Source organism: Mirounga angustirostris, unplaced genomic scaffold, assembly GCF_029215605.1.
Source record: "Mirounga angustirostris isolate CCGP_5_RB_7025 unplaced genomic scaffold, mMirAng1.0.hap1 SCAF_4, whole genome shotgun sequence".
In the NCBI taxonomy this organism is placed as follows: Eukaryota; Metazoa; Chordata; class Mammalia; order Carnivora; family Phocidae; genus Mirounga; species Mirounga angustirostris.
The window spans coordinates 38,223,866-38,250,461 of NW_026991712.1; the positions used below are offsets into that span (position 1 = coordinate 38,223,866).

Consider the following 26,596-nt stretch of genomic DNA (forward strand, 5'->3'; position numbering starts at 1 on the left):
TTAACTTTTGTTGTTGTTGTTGCTTATCAGCATGTTCTAGGTTTTTCTATGATGAATCTGCATTAATACAAAAATATTACTTTGTAATATTTTTTAAAAGCTGACCATAAAGAATCAATTCTGTCTCTTACACAACTCAGGAGGTGTGTGGCTGGTCTCCAGGCGTTCAGCCCACAACTCTGCTTTTCAGGACACTTCCTGACTTGGCAAACTCTGGAGATTTTGCCCCCATGACAAGAGGCCAGGGAACACATCATACTTTTTTGGTAGTTCTGCAGCACTGGTAGGATCAAACTAAACACGTTTATTCATTTTTTGCTATAGAGAATAAGACCCTTCCTGTGTCTTTTCATGGGAGAAATGGATTCTTCACTGCATGTGTGCAGATTTTGTCAGTGTTTTTGCAAAGTATATTCCATGAAACTAGTGTTCTCTGGACAACACGTATGTGAAAAGAAGAAAAATGGGGGAGTGGGGGAGTTCTGTGAAAGACTGATTGATTTCCTTCCTGCAGGTATCTGCAGGGCCTTGACTACACTCACGCATTGTGAATCTGCAGTGGGAGAATGTGGACTACAGCTCTCCCCAAATTTATCTGGCCATCACTTTTCAGGAAACATCTCCAGGGACCAGCCCTCCCACCAACAGATTTTGGGAAACACAAGTCTAGCCGTTCAGCACATAGTTCTTCGGCCTCCTACCACAAAGCAGAGTAAGGGTGCCCTGGCCTCTGTCCTGAGTGCAGGCAGGGTGCACAGAATGAGGTTAGGTGACTCACAGCACGCTCCGACTTCCGTCATCCAGCAAGCTAAGGCACAGATGAAGCAGCTTAGAGCCAAGAAAACAAACGAGGAATGGCCCAATAAACATTCACAACTGAACATCAGGTGACATTTTATTCTGTTTACAGACACCGCTAAGTTAGACTGTTTTTTTTTTTGTTTTGTTTTTTTTCCTCTCTCATTTGGGTTGGACACAAATACACCCAGAGGCACGGTGAGAGGAAACACATCAGACATTTCATTAGCTCCTGTAATCCGTGCTCTCTCTCTCCGCACCCTGTCTGCCCCGGAGACATTTCTACCAAGTGCGACTGCAAAAGCCCAATACATTTACACAAAATAACGCCTAACTGTACATTTAAATAAAAAAAAAACAAACCCCATTCAAGCTCTGCTAGAAATGTGTGGTAGGAAGGCAAGGGTCTGAGGGTGTGAGATGTGCAGTGTAACTAAAAGTGAATGAGCACCTAGTTTCTCCGCAAGCAAAAAAAGCAATGACTGCACTCCTGTGTGGGACAGGATGAGAACCCGCTCAAATGCCAGGTGGACATCGTGACTGCATGAGTGTCCGAAAGAGGCTTGTCGTTTTAATCATCGCCTTGCAGAGGTAAGGACTGCACTGAACAGCCGTGTTCCCCAAAGTGTGTCCCTGAAAACACTGGTCCTACAAAGTTCTCCCTGCAAAAGGAGTTCGGGAATCAAAAGATTTAGAAAATACTGTAGGCTGTTATCCACTTCCTGGAGAGGCACAATGCATGTTATCACATGGAAGGTTCTAGAAATCCCTTAAAAAGAAATGCTTAGCTTTGTTTAACCCAGTTTCCCAAATCAATCTGATGTTAGAATCTTTTCTTTTTTTTTTTTTAGATAACACATTTCATAGAACATATTTTGAGAAACCATCCTCTATGGCTTGGAAAAATTTTTTGCAGAAACAAAAGCACAGAAAAACCAAGTAACTCCTAGGATCATGTGCTTGTTGGTCAACAGCAAAGAGGACAGTGGGTCCTAAAGATCAGAGCCCCATTCTGATTCCGCCCCAACACTTCTGCCCTACACTGAGCCTGCCTGAAAATAGGCAGCAATCAATTTTCCATGGTTTCCTTCCACATGGTGTCAAGTGTTAGGCATGCTGATTCGGGGACAGACTCGAACATGGTCCAGATGGGGGAACCCTATGTCATGCACAGAGACCAAGGGAGCCTTTCCCTCTCCTGTAACAATCAAGCCATTAAACAACCATTGTTGCTTATCCCGTGTCTACAAGGCTTTTCAAATACACTTGACAGCCCTTTGTTCCTGATAAAAAAGGAACAAGAAAACATACAGAATCTCTTTTCAGCAAGAATGACACAGACCGAGAAATCAAAATATAAAAGCTTTTGGCTATCCATGCCAAATCACTTTCAAGTGTTACAGCAAAGACGAGGAAAGATGGAGGAAATCCATGAGATTACCATGGATTGCGGGAATGGTGTCAGTATTCCATCATTTGCATCATACATCATCTTCATTCTCGTTTCCAAGGAACTTCATGTGCTATTTCAAAGCAGAAGATGGCAACAACACAACTCTCCAATGGGGGGACTTGGTAAACAGTTAGCAGGTCTCCGTTGCCAGGACGCGCACCGGCGCTCACACCTCCACGGCCACTCTCGCAAACCGATACTGCGGGGAGGCAGGTGCCCTCAGCAACACGAGGCCCCTCTCCGCTGCCGCCTGGCCGGACAGCATATCCAGCAAGCCCGTCAAGCTAACAAACCCCAGGCCTTCTCCGCTGCCGACGGCCATGGAAAAGTCTCCCTGCGTGACAAAGCCGAGGAGAACTCGGGAGCAGTGAGAAGTCAGCACCGGGAGGGGGCCTGACCACAAGCCCAGGGTCAGAGCTGGGTGCCCGGTTGCAGGGTGCGCCCCAGCCAGACCCTCAGGCTCAGCACGCGCCTGGTTCTGCCTCTTCTGTACTTTCTTCTTCTCTTTCTGTTTCCGGATCTCGCTCTTGAAGGGGTCGCTGTGCTTGGGTTCCTGGGGCCCACAGTACAGCCGATCCCGACGGAGCTGGAGGATGTCCTCCTCGGCTGGCACACAGATCATGGAGTGTGGCTCGGGGCTGCCCTTCCTCAGCAGGGCCAGGCTGACCCACACCAGGGCCCTGGGGAAGTGGTCCAGGAGGGACAGGCAGGCCGCTCTGGTTGGTGCTGGCTGCCCGCTGCCAGGAGCCCGCTGGGCTGCCCACCTGTCCCTGGAGCTGGGCCCACACCAGGTCGACAGCTGCTTCAGCCATTTCCTACTCCTACGTGAAGTGGGAGACACACGTTTGAGGAGATTTTGTTCGGAGAGAAAACACGCAATCAGAAGATTGGGTACTGTTGGAGTTAACTTGATTTTTTTATACTCTATGTGGGAAAGCGTCAAAACGGTAATTTTTTTTTAAATTGAAAACAGACATTAATACATCTTTGTCAGGATATTTTTCTTATGTGTCTACTATTCTTAGATGCTGAAGGACTAAAGGTTTCAGAAGCTGAAGGTAGAGAAAAATAAGAATCTAAGGCTGCGAGAGACAGTCCTATGGAATGAAGGAAGGATAGGAAACTAGGAAGTTACTGCACAGAAAAGAAGTACAAGGCAAAGAGGGAGGAGCACTTTCTAAAACCTGAAGCACAGAACAGAGGGTAAGTGAAGCACCATGGAGCAGGCAGCCAGGAACACACTTCGTACAGTGGGCCCTCCGACAGGACGGTGGGGCACCGGGTCACTCCTAAACTCAGGTCATTCAAAAGGAGCCAGAAGAAATCGACTTTAGGGATGTAAAGGGAAGAACGCTTGCTCAGAGTTCGCCGAGGGAACGTCCCTCGCAGGGGGACGACTTTGTCAGCAAAGACTAAATGAAATAGAAAACAACTGCCTTGGTTTATGTCTGTGGATGACAATACTTTAAGTCACCTGGTCAGTTGGTATCGTGCCCCAAATCAAATGTGACTCGGCTGTGTCCCCAGGCTCTCTGTGAGACACAGGAGGACTGGCTTGCCCCCCCAGAGAGCCCAGATGTTCCCTCGGGCTTTGCATAAAGGAAAAATGAGAACATTTACATCCTGTAGCCTGCTCAGGAGGAGAACAATCTAACCCGCACTGGGGGTCGTGGGCACTTACCGCAGAACGCAGGGGAGACTGCCGGTGGCATCCTGGCCCGCTACCCACTCAGTCCCCAGCTGGGCCGGGCACTCTGTGGCCACCCCTGCTCGGGGCTTGCTGGAGCTGCTCTGAGATGAGCCCCCTTCATCAGACCGCGGATCCGTGTTTTCAGGTGTGGGAGCGCAAGACAACTTGTCTCTCCTCAAGTCACTCTCCTCGCCACTTGGAGAGGAGGCTCCAGAAGATTTCTCTTGGGCCCTGACTCTTAACTCCCACTCCTGACTTAACTGCTCCCAGGGATAGCGGAAAGGTGCCAGGGTGCCAAGCTTCACATAGTTGGGCCGTTTTGCAGGAGGGTGCCTAGTGAAAATCAAGGAGGACAACCAATTTTGAACAATTTAGGATCGGTACCATTAAAATAATTATGGCCATTGCACTACATCTCTACTTGAAAAACAAACCTACAAAACATAGTTTTCCAAGAAATATGATAATAACAACCAACTCTACTGGCCAAGCTTATTTGTTTCCTTCGGTTTTACTTTCAAAAGGTAATACACCCAGCAAAGTGGCCCCATGTGGCCACTGCACAACTCTAGGGGGTGCCCTTCCTGAAAGACTGCAAGCTCACGGTGCCCCTGGAGTCGTACTGCGATGTCCCTGCACATGACAGCATTCTAAGTTCGAAGGGAACAGAAGGGGTGGCGGTGAAGTTTCTCCCCCACCTGACCTGTAGCTGGTGAAAAGCGCCCCTGGGGTACCTGCCTCACTCGGAGACCTTTAGAAGGAAATAAATGACCCAGCTGCCTTATAGGAGACCACATCATTATCTGTTTCATAATATATCCTTCCAGAGACATTTTATGGACATATGTGCAGATATGTACATATTTCTTCCCATTTTTTTTTACCTATTTTACACAAGCGGTGACATACCAGATACAGTACTTCTTGCTTAACTGTTTTCATTTCACAAAGTACCTTGGAGATCATTTCATACGAGTACATGAAGAGATCCCTCAATCTTTTGTAAAAGGCTGCCTATCCTATTCGACTGCTGGATTATACCCTGGTTGATTTAGATAGTCCCCTATTGCAGGACATTTTGGTATTTTCACACTTTCGCTTCTACAAACAATGCCGCAATGAATGACCTTGAACATGTCACACAAGCACAAGTATATCTGCAGGGTAAGTGCTTGGAATGGAACTGCTAAAGCAAAGACTATTAGCATTTGCAATTTTGAGAGAGATTTCCAAACTCACAGGGTGAGGGCAATTGACTTTTTTCAGCAATGTATGAAAGAAGGAGAACCTTTGAGAAATACCACAAGCTAAAGAGAACCAGGTCCCCAAAAGGGAGGGAGCAGCTGGGCTATTGGCCATTCTGGGCTGGGGGACTCTTAGGGAGTCCCAGAAACCCTCCTCAGACTGAGAGTCTCCTGTGGGACAAGCCCTGACATTCCTTCCCTCACATGCTTCTTACTATGCGCCATGCCCCAGGGCCCCAGATGGACATGAACCCGCAGACTTAATTGGGAGATTGGTTTGAGCCTCTACTCTGGAGTTTGAACCAAATGTGTTCTGGCCTCCCAAGAGGGACAGCTGGTAAAAAATACTCCCAGGGTACTTGCTTCACCTGAAGACCTTTAAATGGAAATAAATGAGCTATTTACCAAAAAAAAAAAAAAAGAAAGAAAGAAAAACAAAATGGTGAAAAATGCTTAAAAGTATTCAACATCACTCGTAAACAAACAAAAAATTAAAACAGTAAGATGTCACTTTTTCCACCCAACACTTTTATCAATATTAAAAGCTGGTAATATCCTATGTTATTGGGAAGAGGGAAAACAGGCACGCTTCTAACTTGAGGATACTAACGAAATCCTAAATTAATATAAATAGCAGTTTGTCCATAGTACAAAAAATTCCTGGGGTGTGTATCTTTTTTTTTTAAACCAGAAATCTTATTTATGGGATTTAGTCTAAGGGGGGCAGATGTCCTCCTGACGCCCCCAGACCACTTTTCTCCTTCCTCCTCCAAGACCACAGCTCCCCCTAAGCACACGCCCTCAGCAGACCACAGGCTCTCCTTCCTCAGCCAGGTCCTCCATCAGCTGCCCACACACCCCCTCCACCTGCCACACCGTCTTCCCCTCCATCTTGACTCTTGTCACTCAGCGGCTTCCGCATCTATGTAGATCAGCCTTCTAACGCCCTGGCCTACCAGAAACTTCATGTCCTCATTTCCCATCTTTTACTTCACCCTAGACACCCACTCTCCCGGTCGCATCTTCGTTTTGGTCACTGCCATCACCTGCTCCACCTTAAAGTCTCAATTTCAAGTATCTACCCTCAGAGTGAGGCCTTCCATTCCAGCCCGTTTACCCCTCCCCCACCACAGCTCCTCAAGCATCGGAACTTACTACTCCTTTACAATCTCCTCACAGCTCCCCACCGTTCTCGCACATCTCTTGTTTTTTTTTTAAGATTTATTTATTTGACAGACAGAGAGAGAGAGAGTACAAGCAGGGGGAGCAGCAGAGGGAGAGGGAGAAGGAGGCTCCCTGCTGAGCAGGGAGCCTGATGTGGGACTTGATCCCAGGATCCCGGGATCATGCCCTGAGCTGAAGGCAGACGCTTCACTGACTAAACCACCTAGGCACCCCTCACCCATCTCTTCTTGAGTTTAAACTCTCCGGTTTGTAGGACAGTCACTCCCTTACATGCACCCTCAACTCCCTCCCCCTGGCAAAGCCCACCCTGGTTACATCCAGCCCTCCACCTACCCCATGCCAGCCCTGGATCAGCAGAACAGGGCTGGGGAAGAATACCCAGAAGCCCTGAATGGTCTTACTGTAAACATGAAACTCAATTGCACTCTCTGACATTTCTCTAGTCAATTCTATCTTCTGCGCTTCTGGAAAACGGTCTATATTGATTCCTCTCTCCTCGAATCTCCAACAGCCTCTCTCCCCTTCTTATTCCTAAATGATAACCTCACCTCTTTTTTCACTGAGAAGACCATCACCAACAGGAGAGTTCTACCTAATCTCTGGGCCAGAGTCTACCCTACCTAAATCTGTATTCATATCTCAGAGTCAGCCTTCCAGCCTACCGAAATGAGCGATCTGAGCCTGAGCCTATGGAATACCACCCCCACTTCCCCACTCAAGGGCTTTGCTCTTGCAATGTTAGCCTCCCTCCCCTCTGCGGGATCCCTCCCACCAGCCTAGAAACATGTGCCTCCATCCAGAACATAAGCTCCATGAGGAAAGGAACAGATTTTACTTGCCTTCCCCTGAGGTAGCCCCAGTGTCTAGAAGGTGTATGACACATAGTAGGCCCTAAATAAACGTGTTAAATGAATGAATAAATCAGACAAACAGGTAAAGATGCATATGGAAAGCTGTTCACAGAAGCGCATAGCAAAAAATTAGAAATAGCCTAAAGGGCCACTGAGGAATTACAGTTCATCCATACGGGAGTCCTGGATGCAACTGTTCAGTTCTGTTTTGAGCAAGGGTTGGCAGATGATGACTCACGCCAAACCTGGGCAACTGTCTGCTTTGATATCACCCATGAGCTAAGAATGGCTCTTATGTTTTGAAATGGTTAAAAAAAAAAAAAAAGAATTATTTTATGACACATGAAATTATATGAGATTCAAACTTGTGTGTCCATGAACAGAATGAGGCTGGCCCACAGCCATGCCCATTCATTTATGTGGCATCTGTGGTTGTCTTTGTGCCACAAGGCAGAGCTGAGCTGAGTGGCTGCCATGGAAACCAAAGGGCCCACAAAGCCAAAAATATTTATCATCTGGCCTTTTACAAAAAAAGTTTGCCAATACTTGGTTTAGAGTCACATTTACTGATATGGGAAAACTATCCATAATAGATAGCTAAATAAAAAGAGCAGGTTTTGAAATAGTATATGTAATATAATCCTTTTGCAAAAAAATTTGTACCTAAGAAAGATTCGTATGGGTAAAGAAATCTAAAGGGTGAGAAATAAATATTATTGTCAATTATTACTTAACAAACACATAGAAGACTCTGCTACATATTCTGGGTGGCACAAAATACACGATCACTGCAAGAGCCCGTAAGCCAGCAATCCAGGAAAGTATCCCTGTCCTTCCACTCACTCATTCACCCGTCACTCAACAAAGTCTGAAAACCTAGCACTGCCTGCCTCTGTGGTTGCAGCGGTGAACAGGAAAGCACAGTCATGGGGCTCCTGGTCAAGGAACTACAACATCCCACCATCTCCTCATTCATCAGTCAACAAAGAGTTATTAAGGACACCATGCACCAGGCACTGGCTAGATGCCACTACAAACAAGAGAGTCTCTGTGCTTCTGGGACCCCAGGGCCGAGTAGGAGATCCAGGCTCTCAACAGCAGCATGCGCTTCACAGGATAAAAGACGTAAAGCCCTTCGCTGGCCACTCCCCCAGTAAGAGAAAAGAAAAGAAAAAGAAGTCTAGATGGATAGATACCAAAATGTAAAAATAGTACTTCTCTCTCTGGATGGAAGGAATACACCAGTTTACAAAGCATTTTTACACACTGCCATAGTTTCATTAAAATTTCATAAATATGGGGCGCCTAGGTGGCTCAGTTGGTTAAGTGACTGCCTTCGGCTCAGGTCATGATCCTGGAGTCCCTGGATCGAGTCCCGCATCGGGCTCCCTGCTCGGCGGGAAGCCTGCTTCTCCCTCTGACCCTCCCCCCTCTCATGTGCTTTCTCTCAAATAAATAAATAAAATCTTTAAAAAAAAAAAAAAATTCATAAATATGTATTACCTCTGTAACTGGTCATAAAAAAACACAAATTCTATTTTGAGGGGACAGGGGCTGGGAGTGTAAATCTCGAACAAGCATCTGAAACTCAGGTCCACAGTTCAGGCATGCACCATCATCAACGTAAGCAAATGACCATGGGTAGGGTCTGTAACCTGGACAGGCCCACCAGAGCCACATATAAGACAATCTCCTAACTTCATTATGTCTTGATTATGTGAACTTAAGGAAAAGTCTATGAAAACTCCACGTTATATAAGAGTTACCAAAGCCATTCCAAATATCACTGGCCAACGCTGAGTAGGCCCTTCCCTTCCTCGTAAGACCTTAGGAAACTAGAGAAGCCGGTTTCGTACCTTTTGTACTTTTCAAGGAGATTCTTGGCTTGCTCTTCAGCAAACACAACCCCAGCTGGGCAGTCTGGGAAATCACTGGGAATGTCAGGTGACCTTTTATACTGTGAGTGCACCACAGACTCTTTTAACCCACCAACTCTTGCGCCTCGATAGATCTAAAAGAAATGTCAAAGATATCCTATTAACATACCAACTTACAGTAAAATTAGTGCTTAAGGTTTGTATGGAGAAAATGGGAAACAACCTAAATGCCCATCAAAAAGAGAATGGGTAAGTGTGAGATAATCCTACAGTGGGTTATACAATAGCAAAAATGATGAAACAGAGCTTCACCAATCGACATGGAAAAATCTCAACGTTGAGTGAATATAATAAGTTGCAAAAGCATATATATGGTGAGGTATGTAACATTTAAAAACACGTCGAATATAGTTATTTTATTTGGGAATACAAAGCATACTTGATAAAGCTATAAAAATAGACAAGGTCGTGACAAACACCAAAAATAGTAATAGTGATTCTTTTAGAAGGAGGATGGGAAATGGAACTGGAGAGAGTGCTTCCAATAAATCTGTAATGTTTTATTTCTTAAGCTGGATGGTGGGTGAAGGGTACACAGGTATTCATTATATCAGTATCTATACTTTTTTGCATGCTTGAAACAGCTCATAATTTAAAAATTAGAATTATTTAAAAATATTCCCATTCTTTTTATTATTATTATTAAGATTTTATTTATTTATTTGCAGAGAGAGAGAGCACAAGCAGGAGGAGCGGCAGAGGGAGAGGGAGAAGCCTGAGCCAAAGGCAGATGCTTAATCCACTAAGCCACCCAGATGCCCCTATTATTTTTTATTAAGTAAGCTCTACACCCACCATGAGGCTTGAACTCACGACCCCCAGATCAAGAGATGCATGCCCTACCGATTGAGCCAGTCAGGAGCCCAAGAAATATTCCCATTCTTAAATGATAAACCGAATGTCTCTTGTACTAGGCATAATTGCTAAAATTAATTACCTATGTGAATTTAACAGTCTTACATGTCTGTTATACTCTCTAGTTCAAAGTAATATTTAAACTATCGAGAAGAAAAAAAACCACATTGGATTTTAATAAAATTTTTAGCTGCAGTTAATAGGAAAATACATGTTCAGCACTTAAAAAATAAAAAGTGTATTCTATACATCTATAAAAATTAGAAAATTACAAAAACTGCTTTTAAACTATAACAAATTCTTTTGAGTAAAAAAAACACACACGTACACACATAACAAAAACTACCTCAATAGTAATTGCCATTACTATTCAAAAATCAGGACACTTTCAAAATCTCAAAAATTCACACTTATGTTGTCCCAACTCTTATGAATGACAACCTGGCTCAGGGGATGTTATGAAGTATCTTGTATCAGAATTATAGCTCTAGGGGTAGAAAAACAGCACTCGATTTCTAAGTGGGGCATGAAGTCTGGAACTCTTTTGGCACTTGGAATGGACTAGGAATGTATTTTACACAGTTACAGTGGGAATGGAAAAGGAACTTACAAATGGAATCCAGAAAGCCATGCCCCAGCCCTTCGGGAGCAGGACGTCCCAGCCGCTTCCCCAGCCTCGTCGCTCATCACCCGTCACCTTTCCTGGCTGCTGAATCAGAAGGATAGGTATCCTGGATTCCTGGGGACCTAGAACAAGCTGTGACCCGGGCACCAGCAATTCACTTCTCTTCCGGTTTAAATCCTAAAGCGGAAAAAAATAATTCAAGACCAACAACCCTAATTTCCTGGGAGATTCTACTGGCTCTCCCAATAAGCAGCTTTAGAAAGTCAAATGCTCTTTCAAAAAACAAGAAAAAAATGTTCTCAATAAATAAATGGAAACCATTTGCAATACCTGGTATTCTTCCTATAATGATTTTCCTCTATACGATCGCTTTGGTAGAAAATGCCAAATTATCCTTTTTTTTAAAGATTTTATTTATTTATTTGATAGAGAGACAGCAAGAGAGGGAACACAAGCAGGGGGAGTGGGAGAGGGAGAAGCAGGCTTCCCACGGAGCAGGGAGCCCGATGATGTGGGGCTCGATCCCAGGACCCTGGGATCATGACCTGAGGCGAAGGCAGGTGCTTAACGACTGAGCCACCCAGGCGCCCCCCAAATTATCTTTAATTTGAGCTGCAATATACCAGATGATTCAAAGTTATATAATAATCTACATCCATTCTGCTAATCTCTTATGTCAGGATTAGTTTTATATTTTGATGTTCAGTCCCTACATTTACTTTGGTTAAGATTTGTTGTTAGGAGGTAAAAAAAAAAAAAGGTGCAAACAATAAACAACTTCTTAAGGAAGGGCAAGTGGGAAAACACTCTGGCTCTTGAGAAATTTTCTCACCAGGTCTTAAAGATTTAAAAGAGAAGATGCTATAAATTACTGTTATGAGGACTGTAGGGAGCAGTAAACAACAGCCTCTCGGACTTGTCTTGCCCACTGTAAAAAGAGATGAACGGACAGGAGAGAAGCCTAGCACTCACAGGAGACACACACAGGAGACCGCCTCCACGCGGCCAAGTCGGCCTGCTACCTCACAGATGCTCCTCAAGCATGACCAAGTCCTGATTCTCCTTTTTCACCTCTCGTTGAGTTTCCACTACCATCTCTACACGGTGATAATAACTCCAAAATATCCATCTCCTTAGCCCTGACTTTTCCGCCTGGGATCAAAACCTGTCTCCTGGGCATCTACTCTGGGGAAGTCCTGATGACCTTCCAACCCAGTTTATCCAGGATTGAATTCATCTTTCCTACTGCATCCGCTCTCCTCGTGTGTTCCCCACCTAGCTGGGGGACTCACTCATTCATCCATTTACATATTTGCTCTTCATTCATTTACTCATCCATTCAGATATTTACTGAGTATATTTTATGTGACAAACACTCTTCTAGAACCTGGGAATACAACAGTGATAAATCAGGCTCTGGATCTCTTTTACCTGAGGTACCAAATCTAAGCTAGGCTGTTAGGAGCTAGTCTACAAGTCTCCTCCTTTCCCACTTCCCACCATCCAATCAACTACTGTGTCTTGTCAGATTTACCTTCAGGAGTATGTCTTCAACCCCAGGCCCTCCACTCCAGCCACACCGCCTCAACTCAGGTCCCCATCATGTCCTCAATTAAGGACTATTTCCAGGGTCTCTTTTAAGGCCATCCAACCACAAGTCCTCTCTCCAGATTCTCCACCCCTCCCCCCATTCTTAGTCTAATCTACCTTCCACAGTGCTTCCAGAGTGAAATCTGATCATGTCATGGCCCAGCTTAAAACCTTCAATGGTGTGCTATGTCCTCTGCCCAAATCCTTAAAATGCCTCAAGGTCTCTTATGCTCTGGCCCCTATTTATTTCTTCATCTCCTGCCCCATCCTCAACTCCAAGCTACTGATCCACTTAGAGATTACTGAACACATCATCCTGGGCCCTTGGACATACTGGTCTCACTTCCAGCAACCCTTTTCTTTACTGCAGCCTTGGCTCCTGGCCCCCAAAAAGTCTGGTTTAATTCTGTCCACCCATCTAAGAGCCAGCCCAAATATCAGCTCCTCCATCCAGGAGGTTTTCCCCAATTTCCCTATTCTGGGCTTGGTACCCCTTCTCTGGACTTCTTTGACCTGTACTTCCTCAAACATACCCTAGCCATCTATCCCATCATCTACTATGATCCCTGGTCCTGGTAGGAGCTCAATCATTGTGAAATTAAAGATAGAACGTTGAAGGGAAAAAGAAAACAATAAAAGAAAAACATGTATTTAAACCATGGAATTATCATTTTAAGAAAAAGTCTTTGTAGTAACTTTTTCTAGAGATTCTTCTTCTCTAAGAACAGAAAAAAATCCTAAGTAAGGGATCAATAAATCGAAAATAAAAGGAAGTTTATGGGATTCTATAAAGGATGAAAACTTTTACAGCATCTAGAGTGAGGAATTTCACCCTGTCTTCAGGACTTGACCAATAATCCTTACACCATTAGTTACCTGATCCGAGATTTTATTCTCTGTGACATTCTTACAGATAGCTTGGTTCCAAACAAAGCTATGCGCACAGTCCACAGGTACACCCTCCAGAAGCAGCTGTCTAACTTTCTCATCTAAGAGGGAAAAGAAAAAGCCTTCAAACTATATCCTTTAGTTCAATGAAGTCAAACTCTAAACATTGCCGGTTGACCTTCTGTTACACGAAAATATTTTGTAGGCGCTCACTGAACTTCTCTAGAAGAATTTATTTGACTAGAAACTAAGCTACTCCTATAGTTGGTTTCATAATCTGCAAATGAGCAAAGGCTCCTAAACTTATTTTTTTGACATTTATTTTTAGTGTATAAGATATAAATATCACGTTCAGCTGCATCTAAATAACTGCCTAATCCCATATTTAAGATAACCAAATTCTAGAAACCACTGAACGGGTGAACAATTTCTTTATAATGTGCTAGGACAGTACAAGCCATATTTTAACTACTGGTTTCAGGGCTCTTTATATCATTCCTGGCCCAACAGTTGTGAGCCAACAGATATCAGCTTTTTCTTCTGCTCTATTATTTCAAGTCTCTTATAATCCTTTTTCATTATTTATTCCTTCTGTAAAACGTTTTTCTCATTCCTTTAGAATGAGCATATTTTCTGTGAAATATATTGTTTCGTCCCTTTAAACTGCACCATGCCAAAAAGTACCCTAGTGGGAAGAAAGGAGAAACTTTTTCAATTATAAACATATATATCGATAGAAGAGATTTCCTACATGAAGTCATTGAAACATCAGACAGGGGAAAATCTTCCAACTCTATTTTTTGGACTGAAAAATTAAAAGAAAGAAAAAAGAAAGTCAGACAATTCATGTGTTTTGGCTAACGTCTAAACTGCCTACATTGAAAGGTCACACTCAAAGGCACATACCTGCGTGGGTCTGATGGCTGGAAAAAAAATAAGTTGGAAGCGACTGGGCCTTAAGGTGACAGATTTTAGGGGAGAACAAAGATAGAGAATATTACATTGATGAAAAGATCTGAGATCAAAGCTACTTAAAGCAGAAACTGCTTCTAGGCCGCTGGTGTCCCTCACAGAGACAATAACCCACAGCATCTCGAGTACCAGGGCTGTGTTCTGTGAAAGCTCCCAGAGCCTGTCTAGGAGCCAACAGGCTCCGTTTCAAACAGCCTCTGTCCACCCACAATTGCTTTCCTGTGGAGAGCTGCCAACGATGTGAGTGACAGAACTGAGACTCTACAAAAGACAGGGCTGATACTGAGGATATAAAGGCACAGAAAGACCACCTCACCTTCAAATATTCTAAAAAATAATAATAAATAAATAGATGAAACAACGTAAGTAGGACATCCAGACAATGGAATATCATTCGGGGTTAAAAAGAAATGAGCTACCAAGCCATGAAAAGACATGGAGAAGCCTTAAATGCTTATTATATAGTGAAAGAAGATAATCTGAAAAGGCTACATTTTGTATGAGTCCAATGAGATGACATTCTAGAAAACAAGACTATGAAGACAGTAAAAAGATCAATGGCTTGCGGTGGGGGGAGAGAGAGAGAGGGAGGGAGGAATAGGCAGAGCACAGATTTTTAGAGCAGTGAAACTATTTTATGATACTATGACGATGGCTTCATGTTGTTATAAGTTTGTCAAATCCCACAGAATATAAAACGCCAAGAGTGAACCCTGATGGAAACTATAGACCTTGGGTGACAATGATGTCTCAGCACAGCTTCATGGAGGCTGTGCATATGTGAGGGCAGGGGAACAGAGGAACTTTCTATTCCTTCCACTCAACTTTGCTGTGAACCTAAAACTGTTCTAAAATATAAAGTCTATTTAAAAGAGAACAGAGTATGTCTGAAGGCAAAGGGAAGAGGCCCTTTTAGGTCAAGAGTCTAGTACTGAGGAAAAAAGAATATTACCAGCTGAGTCAGCATGTACCTAAGTGGGCCTAGAATGACTATTGATTCTGAATGTAATTCTAAATCCTTGGCCCAAGACTCAAATAAAGCATATTTTCATTCACACCCAGGCAAAGGCCTCTAATTACTACACAACTGCAGAATAACTTAAAGGTTGAAGGAAATAGTTTTTCTCCTTTCTTAAATGTATTTGAAGATGGCCAAATTTTAAATTACAACTTTCTTAAGTTTTCCTTAGGGAGGCAAAGGAAATTAAAGTTTTCCTCATTTGGGAATCAAATAAACCAAAGTTAGTCTTCAAATCCACTCTATTTTAAATTAAACACGCAGAACAGTTAAAGGGGACCAGCTGAAGCTATGAGGGCTTTTTTCCCCAAGAGCACGAATAGGTAAGTCGGTACAAAATGACCAATAATTGGACACTTCACAAAGTCACCGCAGCTCAGTGCTCTCAAGGTGCCTAGGGTTTCACCTATCACTCTAAAGGCAACTTGATTGATTCTTCCTGTGTTTTGGGTACACACTGTCAAAGAGTACATAAAGAGAAAGAATATAAAGAGCCCATGAGCACATGTAAAGCATTCTCTAAAGTAAATTCATCTCTGGATGACAAAGACTAGTTAAAATAATCTATCAGAGCAAATCAGCAGATGCTAAGGAGAATACATCCTAAAATAACAGTACAACAGGAATTATATTTTAAAATCTCACATGGAAAACCAGTTACTTACATAGTGAAATGCTGTTGTTAAGTTGAAAAGATTTGCAAAAAAAAATTATTAATATTCAAATCAAAATCAAGGATCAAATGATCAAGTAAACTTTTTCAAAGCATCTAAAAATATGCATCCTTAGTTCAAGTTCTTCACTGAAAGACTACTTCCTTCTCTACAGTCTTGCTATTCTACTCCCAATACTTCTGACACTCAAATGTGCAGCCATTTTCCCCAGGGCAAGCAGTCCTGCAACACCAGCTGGGTGTCCTACAATTCACATCGATTCTGACACTAACCTACCTGGAGATGGGTGTCAGATCCCACAGGTTAAGGGCTCAGTCCCACAAGACTGCCCCTTCTTTGGATGCCAGCTGGAAGTCCCTGGTCTCCTATACTTCTGAGCAGATGGCTAGAAATTGGTCTCACCTATGATCCCCTCCTCAAATGCAGTAAAATTTGCTAGAATGGCTCCCAGAACTCAAGAAAACAGTTTACTTACTCCATTACTGTTTTTTCTTTTTTTTTTTAAATGAAAAGATTTAACTCAGAAAGAGCCAGATGGAAGAGATGCACAGGGTAAGGTATGAGGGAATGAGGTCCTGGCCCTCTTTGGACTCACCACCCTCCCAACACCTCCAAGTGTTCAGCAAACTGGAACTTCTCTGAACCCCAACTGTATAAGATTTTTACAGAGGCATAATCAAGTAGGCATGATTGATTAAAGCATTGCCCGTTGACAATCAAACTCAAGCTCTCGCCCCTGTTCCCCCTCCCAGAAGCAGGTCTGGGTGGGGCAGGGGTAGAAGTGGCCGAGAAGTTCCAACCCTCTAACCTTGTGGTTGGTGTGGTTGATTCCCCCGGTAACCAGCCCACCATCCCTAGAGACTTTCCACCTCATTAACATAAAAGTTGTGACTAAGGGGGCTTTTATGAATAAGAAAAGACACTCCTTTAGCTTTTCAGGCTTTAAGGCTGTTATCACTTAGGGAATTATAAGGATTTTAGGAGCTATATGCCAGGAAAGGGGCAGCTGCACAATGACCTAAATACGTATTTCTTATTATATCGCAATATCACAGTCATATACTCCCTTTCTTCAGAAACCTCTCATTCCCAGTACACATAAGATGGTTTGTTCTCCAAATCAGGCAAACCCTTCTTTACAGTTTAAGTAGCACCAAAATTGGTCTGTTTTGTCCAAGTCAAAATAGGCAGAGGATGACTTCAGATATAGAAAGAGAAACTGGAAGTACATCAGAGAATTAAGTTTTCGATCATCATGACATTGAGATTCTTCCAAGGATTAATCTTTTATTAACTGACACAGCTCATCAAAGTATATTTCTAACTTAAGTTTTAAATTATCATCCTAGATGATATGTTACACTTGTTAGGAATACTGGTATAATTCTAACTCCTCAAAAAGTTTACTTCTTTATGTAGCTCATGTACCAGTACTTCTTCAATGAAATTACCTAAAACAGGTTTTAATAAAATACCACAAGGACTACCAAGATGGTAGGCTTTTATAGAAATTAAATCATGTGTTTCAAGGTAGACTTTAATTTTCCCAGGACTGATTCATATTAAGATAAAAGCCTTAAAAAGGATTTAATACATAACTGCCTCATTCCAAAAAAGGATCTGAAGCAGCGAGGGAAAGTAAGTGGAGTTTAAACTACAGCTTTAAGGCAGTTATGACAGTCAACGTTTAATACTTAGTCGACACTGCAACTTTTAGGGTTGCACCAATAATGCCATTAAAAAAGAAAAGAGGCAACAACTCATTGAGTAATGTCTGAAGCTCCATAATTCACTAACCTGCCTACAGATCTTCAAACTCCTCTTTCTCTTCCAATCCACCTTTCATGTAATGTTCTGACAGACTAATAATAAGCTATTAACTACATGTGGATGTTAAAAAAAAAAAAACTGAAGTTATTACTACACATACCTGTATTTTTCCTCTCAAAATCCAGAAGGTAATTTTAATGATTCTTCCAATTAATAGTGTTTAAATGACAGTAAATATAATGCGGTATTATCACCACTGTTGCAAATCCCAGATCAGACTAAAATTTTAGCCGGCTCCTACCCACCTTCTGATGCCACCCCCGCCCAACAACCTCCCACAGGCCACTCTACTGAATCTAAACCAAAACATCTTACCCTTCAGCACCTGGGATGGCCTTGCCAGGATTCGAACCTGGATCATCTGTATGGTCAGACAGAGGCTTCCAATGAGCACAAGACCAACTGCGGGTGCAGATCCCTTCCTCACAATTAAAATTCTGAAATGCCAGGCATTTTCAGAGACCCCAGTTTGCAGAAAGACAGGTTTTACCAGATACTAAAAAAAAGAACTCAGGGAAAAAAAATGAACATAAGGATCAGGCTACATGTCTCCTAGCTAAAAGATACTTCCATACACACCATCTCCTTTGGTCATAATCACCGTGGAAGGGAGGCAGGTAAAGATCACCCTAACTTTTTACAAATGAAGTTAATGCAGAGGTGTCAGAACTCTTCTCATGGGACTAAACTACTCAAAATGGTAACGAAAACCAGGGGTGTTCTAGAAACTTTACCTTGGCATTTTTCTGGATTGGGCAAAACTTTGGACCTCTTTTGAGGCAAATTTATTCGAGGATCCCCAACTGTGAGTCCCAAAATAGTACCGGCCGGAATTTCTGCTGGTGATGTTATTCCTTTAACAAAAACAAAAACAAAAAACCAAGCTTTTACATCATTCACAATATATATATATATTTGCTTGTATCTTCAAATTTTTTAATAAAGATTTCTTCTTGGGCTAACTATTAAAAAACATATATTCTTCTGTCCCATTAATACTTTTAGAGAATAAATTAACATTTGTAAACAGTAATGTTTCTTACCAAAAACATTAACATAATAGATTATTTTACAACACGAACATGTATATTTCCATCAGTGATAACTACAGTAGCTTCACACACAAGCTTAATTGTGTACAGCTAAGTATAGACCTTAGTTTAGTACCTGGTCTACGTGTTTACCTATCATATCAGAATGCCAGTTATTCGGAATGCTAACAGAAACTCAAATAGAGCTTCCTATGTGCACTGAGTCAGGCACCTCTCTTCTGTGTTCTCTTGCCATAATACGACAAGGAGTTACAAGTTAAAAAGCACTGCTCCGTGTAGTTAGCCCAACTGTAGAACACTCTTTTAGCCCACTTCCCACTCCGCCCTTCTTCCCCAAGCCACCCAGTCAGTATTCCCTCTGAATACCTCCCAACAACTCAAAAATGGCTTCTTGTCTGTGATGAAGGGAAACGCTATCAGGATTCTTACAGGTTTCAGTCCACCAGTGGTGAGGCGCCTTCTCTGTGTCCTCTCCCTCCTGAAAAATAACAACTCCTATTCACCAGACAAATAATGAATCAGACCTGATCATTTTGTTGTGGTTGACAGATGTGGGCAACTGCCACCATATTTAACACAATAATTCACACCAGCCTAACTACTCTTCTAATTAGAGGCAACGACATACACTTCTCTCAAGATTTCATACACTAAAACCCACAGCCCTGGTTTTCAGAGAGGTCCCTACGTTCTTCTCTCCGCACACTCCTGACAAGAGGCCTGCTCCTCGCTCCTCTCCCACTACTGCCAAGTGCATACCAATTTAAGCAGTAACACCTTCCCCGCCCATGAAAAACCAAACCTATGCTGTTTGAAGCAATCTGCGGCAAACGGATATCTTACAATTACGTTATTCCTAGAAACTTCAAATAAGATAAACAAATATTTTACTTATATTTTTCCCAGACAGAACCAGGAATTGAGCAAGGTTTCAAAAAGCACCTCAGGGGTGCCTGGCTGGCTCAGTCGGAAGAGAGTGCGACTCTTGATCTCAGGGTCATGAGTCCGAGCCCCATGGTGGGTATAGAGATTATTTAAATGAATAAAAAAAATTAAAACTTAAAACAAAACAAAACAAAGACAAAAAAAGCACCTCAGTAGCAGGTGCACACCAAGAAAGAGAACCTATAGCCATGATTCATACTGAAGTTCACTGAAGGAGGATGTGCTCCTACTGATTCTACAGAAGCAACCTGTTAATATACGGGCTATTTACCTCACAGAAACTCAGGTAGTATAGCTTGTTGGTTTAAAGTACAGGCTCTGGAACCAAACATCTTAGGTTCAAATCCTCCCTGAGCAACTGATTAGCTAGAGTGGAGCCCCTACTCTGTGCCAAGCTAAAAGCACTGGGGACAGAGTCCTTGCCGTCACCAAGCTCAATGTGAACATCGCATAAGTACACAAGCGAATCTAGACATATAAACTGAGGAAATATGCAAAATGCAATGAAATAAAATACAATTTATATCATTTAACTTGAAGGTCAGGAAGGGATTCCAGAGGGAAATGATACAGAGGCTGAAATCTGAAGAATAAGGAAGGTTTAGCAAAGCAGAGAGGGGGTGGGGGCAGAAAGTTCAGCCAGGTAGAGAAAAAGCAGGTGTGAAGGCTTTAAGGGAGCGGAGACCTGACATATTCTAGGACCTGAGAGGCCAGCACGGCTGAGCAGCAGATGTGGAGAGACAGACCAGACAGGCAGGAAGGCACAAGAGAATGCAGTCACGTGAAGGGCTGTGGGTTTCACCACAAATACAGTAAGAAGCTGTTCAAAAGCTTTTAATCGGGGAAATGACATGATGTGAATCAATTGTTCAGAGATCATTCTGTTTCCTGCATGGAGGATGGAGTGAAAAGAAGGAAGAGCAGAGGAAGTGAGGAAGCTGCTTCAGTGTGCAGGCAAGAGACACAGTGGCTGAGGCCGGTGTGGAAGCAACAGAGAGGGAGACAGAAGTAGCCTTTGATTTTTAAAGTATCTTTCTTCTAACAGCTCAAAATCTGTTCCGACCTAACATCTTATCTGATCCTGTCAAATCTGTGAGAGGCACTGGCACGGAAGGGTTAGTTGCACTAACACTGGGAAACAAACCGAATCTGAACCCGGAGTGTCTGATTCCTAACCTCATCGCTCCTCTCTAGACCTGTGTGGTCAACTTGGTAGCCAATGGCCACAGAGAGCTATTTCTATTTAATTTCTAGTTAATTAAAATTAAATGAAGGTACAAATTCAGTTCCTCAGTCACCCTAGCCACATTTCAAGTGTGCAAGAGCTACGTGTGGCTAACGGCTACCGACTCGGCGCCACAGAAGAATATCATCCTTGCAGAAAGTTGGACAGTGCCGCACCAGACACATTGCTCTTAAGCTTTTAGGGATCACAGACCCTTAAAACTAGCCCCAGAGAACCTCGTACACTGCTGGAGGGAATGCAAGCTGGTGCAGCCACTCTGGAAAACAGTATGGAGGTTCCCCATAAAGTTAAAAATAGAGTTACCCTATGACCCAGCAATTGCCCTACTAGTTATTTATCCAAAGGATGCAAACATAGTGATCCAAAGGGGCGCCTGCACCCCAATGTTTATAACAGCAATGTCCACAATAGCCAAACTATGGAAAGAGCCCAGATGTCCATCTACAGATGAATAAAGACGATGTAGTATATATATACAATGGAATATTACTCAGCCACCAAAAAAAAGAAATCTTGGCACTTGTAACCAAGTGGATAGAACTAGATGGGGACAGAACTAGAGTGTATTATGTTAAGTGAAATCAGTCACTCAGAGAAAAACAAATACCATATGATTTCACTCATATGCGGAATTTAAGAAACAAAACAGAGGATCACAGGGGAAGGGAGGGAAAAATAAAACAAGACAAAATCAGAGAGGGAGACAAACTGTAAGAGACTCTTAACCATAGGAAACAAACTGAGGGTTGCTGGAGGGGAGGAGAGTGGGGGCTTGGGTTAAGTGGGTGATGGGCATTAAGGAGGGCACGTGATGTAATGAGCACTGGGTGTTATATACAACCGAACTCTACCTCTGAAACTAATAATAGACTATATGTTAATGAATTTAAATGAAACTAAACTAAAAAAAAAAAAAAAAACTAGCTCCAGAAAATATGCACCAAACAAGTACAAACAAACAAAAAACAGCACACACTTTTAGTAATTTTAAGGGCTCTGTTACCCACAAAACACAAAACTCACAAACTACAAGGGTAGTCTGCATTTAAATAAGAACAAGTCAGTTTACTTATTAGATTCACTGAGATCTGTGCTCCTAGAAGTGAAAGATGATGACATATTTGATAATAAGCAGAGGTAGAGAAATGAACATTTATAGACCATGGCCCCAAATGCTACCGAAGTATGTTAGGTTTCACAAATTTGCAAAGAAGGACACGAGTGGAATAAAGCACCACAGTCACACTGACTCTTACGGTCTGGACAGAAGCAGCTTTTAGTGCCTCAGTCAGGATGGAGTGGGAAAGTGGACCGATCAACCGGAGCCTGTTCATCTCCATCGTCAAGTCACTGAAAGAGAGAAAAGGTCTTAAGATGGAAACTCCCATCATATACAGTGTCTGAGCCACTGGTGAAAACAGAGCAAGTCTTCACTAAAACTGTTCAGCGGGTTCAGAGCAAATTCAGCCTGTACCTGATTATAATGCCTGTGGCTGGAGAGATCCAAGAAGATGGTTGACATGGATCTCTAGTTCCGTCACCGATGACTTTTTTAACGGGTTTAGCATTTTCTCCATCATCTTTCCGTTTTCTTTTCTTGCCAATTTTTTCATCAGGCAGTACAGTTTGGCTTTTTTCTTCGGATGTTGTCGGCAGGAGGCTGGGGATGCAGACGGCTGATTTGATGGGTTCCACACACTGGCATGCTGCTTTGAGTTCCTCTAAAATATCCTAAGGAAATATTGAAACACTTCAGGCGGTTTAGTTCATGTTATTTTTTACTCCCTTTAAAAAATTTACATCTTTATCTCCAAATTAAATGAAATTCATGATTATCAAAAAGCTTTCTGGCGCTTCTAAACAGTGCACGGCATTTGAAACAAAAAAACTCCTAAGTGTCAGGGGCGGCCTGGGTGGCTCAGTCAGTTAAGCATCTGCCTTTGGCTCAGGTCATGATCCCAGGGTCCTGGGATTGAGTCTCGCATCGGGCTCCTTGCTCAGCAGGGAGCCTGCTTCTCCCTCTACCTGCTGCTCCCTCTGCTTATGCTTTCTCTCTCCCTCTCTCTGACAAATTAAAAAAAAAAAAAAGTAAATAAATAAATAAAATCTTAAAAAAAAACCTCTGTTTACGAAGATTAATGAAAACAAAGATTAATGAAAATAACACAACTACTCTGAACAATTAACGTTTTTTTGAAAATGAGATTAAAGAGAAAATTTACAGCCTACCATAAAAAAGCAGTGAATAGACCAAAAAAATAAATAAATAAATGAATAAGAGAGATTAAAAATCATCAGAATTACTCGAAATAGGTTCTCATCATCAAAGAGGCTCTGACAAGCACCTAGATACCAGTGAATTCAGGTCTCATAGGAGCATTAGACCAAATGCAGCATTTCAAGCCACTGCATAATATGGTGGTTTTCATCTCTACTTTCACTATGGCTTACTAAAAAGTGAAAGGTCAAGATTTGCTTCATTTCATATTCATATAACATTCTTCCCTATGTTCAAATACCAAGCCATCAGCCCAACTCTCATACTATTTAAATTTCCAAAGCATTGATTTCAATGGTAATTAAGAATGCAGTAACAGAGTCTCTAGGAAATAATCTCAAGGATTATACCTGTTTAAGCGTTGGATGAAGCCAGATCCACAACTGCCTGCTCTCAGAAGTGTGACCGGGGGTCCTCTCACACTTCCAAATAAATGTGACAGGCCCCAACATCTCTCGAGGGTATTTGTTTGCCCGATAAAGCAGGACGCTACCTTGGCGCTTCCCAGACAGGCAGTGAACTGCCGCGAAAGTCAGTCCTGACATAAACAAAGACAAAATGCCATGATCTCCAGTGCTGAGATGGCAGTGTCGTCTCCCGATCGCCCTGCTGTTACTTGTTGTCTATCTCCATGAGGGATGAGGTGTTGGTTTTGATCACTGCACAGATCAAAGCCTGGCACACAGTAAGTTCTCAATCAACAGTGAATGAATGATTTAATGAGGTTTGAGTTTCTGCCCGACTGAACTCACTCCACCAGAACAATGGCTCTCTCACTTTACACCTGACAATGTTAGAAATGATTTGAAATCACCCTACCTTCCCTAACATTAACACACTCCCTGGGAACAAGAACTGTCTCACGCATTTTGAGATATGTTTGAATTCCAAAATGCTTACTTGCTCATGACATGAATAAATATGCAAAGATTAAAATAGCGCTCAGCTTTGAAACAGGTTTACCTGCATCTACGCTACACATCGGAGAAAGTGCCTTCAGTATTTCTTCCTCTTTGCCCTTCAACTCCAAACAACAGTAGTAGGATAAATCCTGCACAGAGGGAGAGACATAATTAAATACTTAGGAAGTGACATGGGGGAAAACTGTGAGCAGCCAAAAGCCACATCAGAAAAACTTCTACAGGTCCACGACACAGACCACACTGCTAAAGCTATCATTTCATAAGTCAAAATCTGAAGCCTGTCTATTCCTAGGACATTAGCAAATGTTCTTAAACCAATTGAAAGCAAAATCAAAATGAATTTTCATTTAAAATGTTAAGTTATGGTGTCCTTTTCAGAAAGAAAATCTGTGGGTACACCTGGCTGGCTCAGTCAGAGTTTGCTGGAAGCAACCCAAATGTCCATTGTTGGATAAACAGATAAACCAGATGCGGTACCACACACAATGGAGTACTACTATTCAGCGTCAAAAATGAGGGAATTCCAACACACGATACAACGTGGCTGAACCTTGAAGACATTATGTTAAGTGAAATAAGCCAGTCTCAAAAGGATAAATATTGTGTGATTCTACTTATATGAGGCATCTAGAATGATCAAATTCCTAGGGACAGAAAATAGAATGGGGGCTGCTGGAAGCAAGAGGGTGGGCAATGGGGAGTTATTGTTTAATGGGGGGAGTTTCAGTTTGGGAAGACGAAAAAGGTCTGGAGATGTACGGTGATCATAGTTACACAACAACGTGACTACAGTTAATGCCACAGAACTGTGCACTTCAAAATAATTAAAGGGGGTGCCTGGCTAGCTCACTCCATAGAGCATGCAACTCTTGATCTCAGGGTTTTAAGTTCGAGCCCCATGCTGGGTGTAGAGATTACTTAAAAATAAAATCTTAAAAAAAAGATAATTAAAGTGGTAAAATTTGATGTTATGTATATTTTACCACAATTTTTTTTAAAGGTTCTTATATTGATTATTCTGCTACAATTGCTCTCAAGATCTTGATATCAGACAATCTTAATATCAATGGCTTTCAAAATGTGGCCAAGGCTTCCAGTTAAGGAATGAACAGGTCATGGGGATAAAAGGCACAGCATAAGGAATACAGTCAATGACACTGTAATAGCACTGTGTGGTGACACATGGTAGCTATGCTGTGGTGAGCACAGCATAATGTACAGGGTTGACAAATCACTATGTTGTACACCCGTGACTAACATAACATTATGTGCCAACTATACTCAGATAAAAAAGTTAAAAAAAAAAAAATCTGGCCAAGGTCATCCTGCCATCCAGACAGACCCCGTGCAAAGAGCAAATTTCTAAATATGTACTGGAAGAGAGAAAGCAGTTGATTTAGCAACTGGGGGAGGGGAGAGGGACAAGATAAACACTATTACCAGGCTCTAAAACAAACTGTCCTCTCAAAAAATTTAAAACAAACTTCCTAGCATCCCACTGAATCATAAGCATCTAGAACAGCATTTTGAACATAGCTATAAGGGCACACAAATATTTGTTGTAGATGAATGACTTCTAAATGAATCAATGCCAAAGAAATCTCGAACATGACCACCCAAACCCTGCAGGACCTAGTTCTTACTTACTTCTCCCGAACTAACCTCACCTTCATGTTATCCTCGATCTCACTCTCTTCGTCTTTATCACACCGTTCTTCCCTCTTACCTGACTCCCTCTGCCTCCCCGACTCCCCCATTGTCTTACCCCTTAGGGCTGAGCCCAGACATCACTTCCATTTTGTCTCAACAAAAAGAAGAAGAAAACCAGTTGGAAGAGCATACCTGAAGGAGGCAACAGTTTGTCATGGCTCGGTAGCAGGCTCTGTGGCTCTTCACCGTCGGCCTCTCCCCGAGACAGTAGCCCCACTTCTTGACCATGTGAAACCGCTTGGCGTGCCAGATGTGAGTTTCTAACCATATGTTCTTCTTTTGTCTACGGTTAAATTCTAGCACCCGTTTTTTGTGACATCTTCGAGCTTTATGGCATTTATTCTTTGAATGCTCTTTTTTCTGATGTACTGCTTTCTCAGCCTGTGGTTTCAAGGAGAGAGGCAGATCCTCGTTTGTAACTATCTCAAAACAAAGTTACACGTGAGGAATTCAAACAACTAACTTTAGGGGCGCCTGGGTGGCTCAGTTGGTTAAGCGACTGCCTTCGGCTCAGGTCATGATCCTGGAGTCCCGGGATCGAGTCCCACATCGGGCTCCCTGCTCAGCAGGGAGTCTGCTTCTCCCTCTGCTGCTCTCTCTCTCTCTCTCTCTCTCATTCTCTCTCTCAAATAAATAAATAAAATCTTTAAAAAAAAAAAAAACAACAACTAACTTTAGATTAAGGGGATTCCATTAATACGCTTCATTTTTTTTTTTTAAAGATTTTATTTATTTATTTGAGAGAGAGACAGAGAGAGCAAAGCAGGGGGAGGGGCAGAGGAAGAGGGGGAAACAGACTCCCGGCCAAGCAGGGAATCCGACACGGTGCCTG

At 42.5% G+C, this 26,596-nt stretch overlaps 1 protein-coding gene across 5 annotated transcripts in view; it reads right to left on the minus strand.

Moving 5' to 3' along the window:
* Positions 1–863: 863 nt before the first annotated feature.
* The window catches only part of POP1 (POP1 homolog, ribonuclease P/MRP subunit), a 37,432-nt gene continuing 11,699 nt past the window's right edge, over positions 864–26,596 (minus strand). For 4 of the 5 annotated variants that reach the window (XM_045896174.3, XM_064588081.1, XM_064588082.1 and 1 more), the window contains 12 exons: positions 25,897–26,145; positions 24,095–24,182; positions 23,482–23,669; positions 22,328–22,584; positions 22,104–22,203; positions 19,029–19,140; positions 18,345–18,464; positions 13,105–13,217; positions 10,624–10,815; positions 9,078–9,232; positions 3,933–4,274; positions 864–3,072 (listed from right to left, as the gene is read on the minus strand). In XM_045896174.3, coding sequence (XP_045752130.1) covers positions 2,418–3,072; positions 3,933–4,274; positions 9,078–9,232; positions 10,624–10,815; positions 13,105–13,217; positions 18,345–18,464; positions 19,029–19,140; positions 22,104–22,203; positions 22,328–22,584; positions 23,482–23,669; positions 24,095–24,182; positions 25,897–26,145 — 2,571 coding nt within the window. In that variant the 3' untranslated portion in view covers positions 864–2,417. The remainder of the gene's footprint in view (positions 3,073–3,932; positions 4,275–9,077; positions 9,233–10,623; positions 10,816–13,104; positions 13,218–18,344; positions 18,465–19,028; positions 19,141–22,103; positions 22,204–22,327; positions 22,585–23,481; positions 23,670–24,094; positions 24,183–25,896; positions 26,146–26,596) is intronic. The other variant, XM_045896175.3, reaches the window with a different exon arrangement.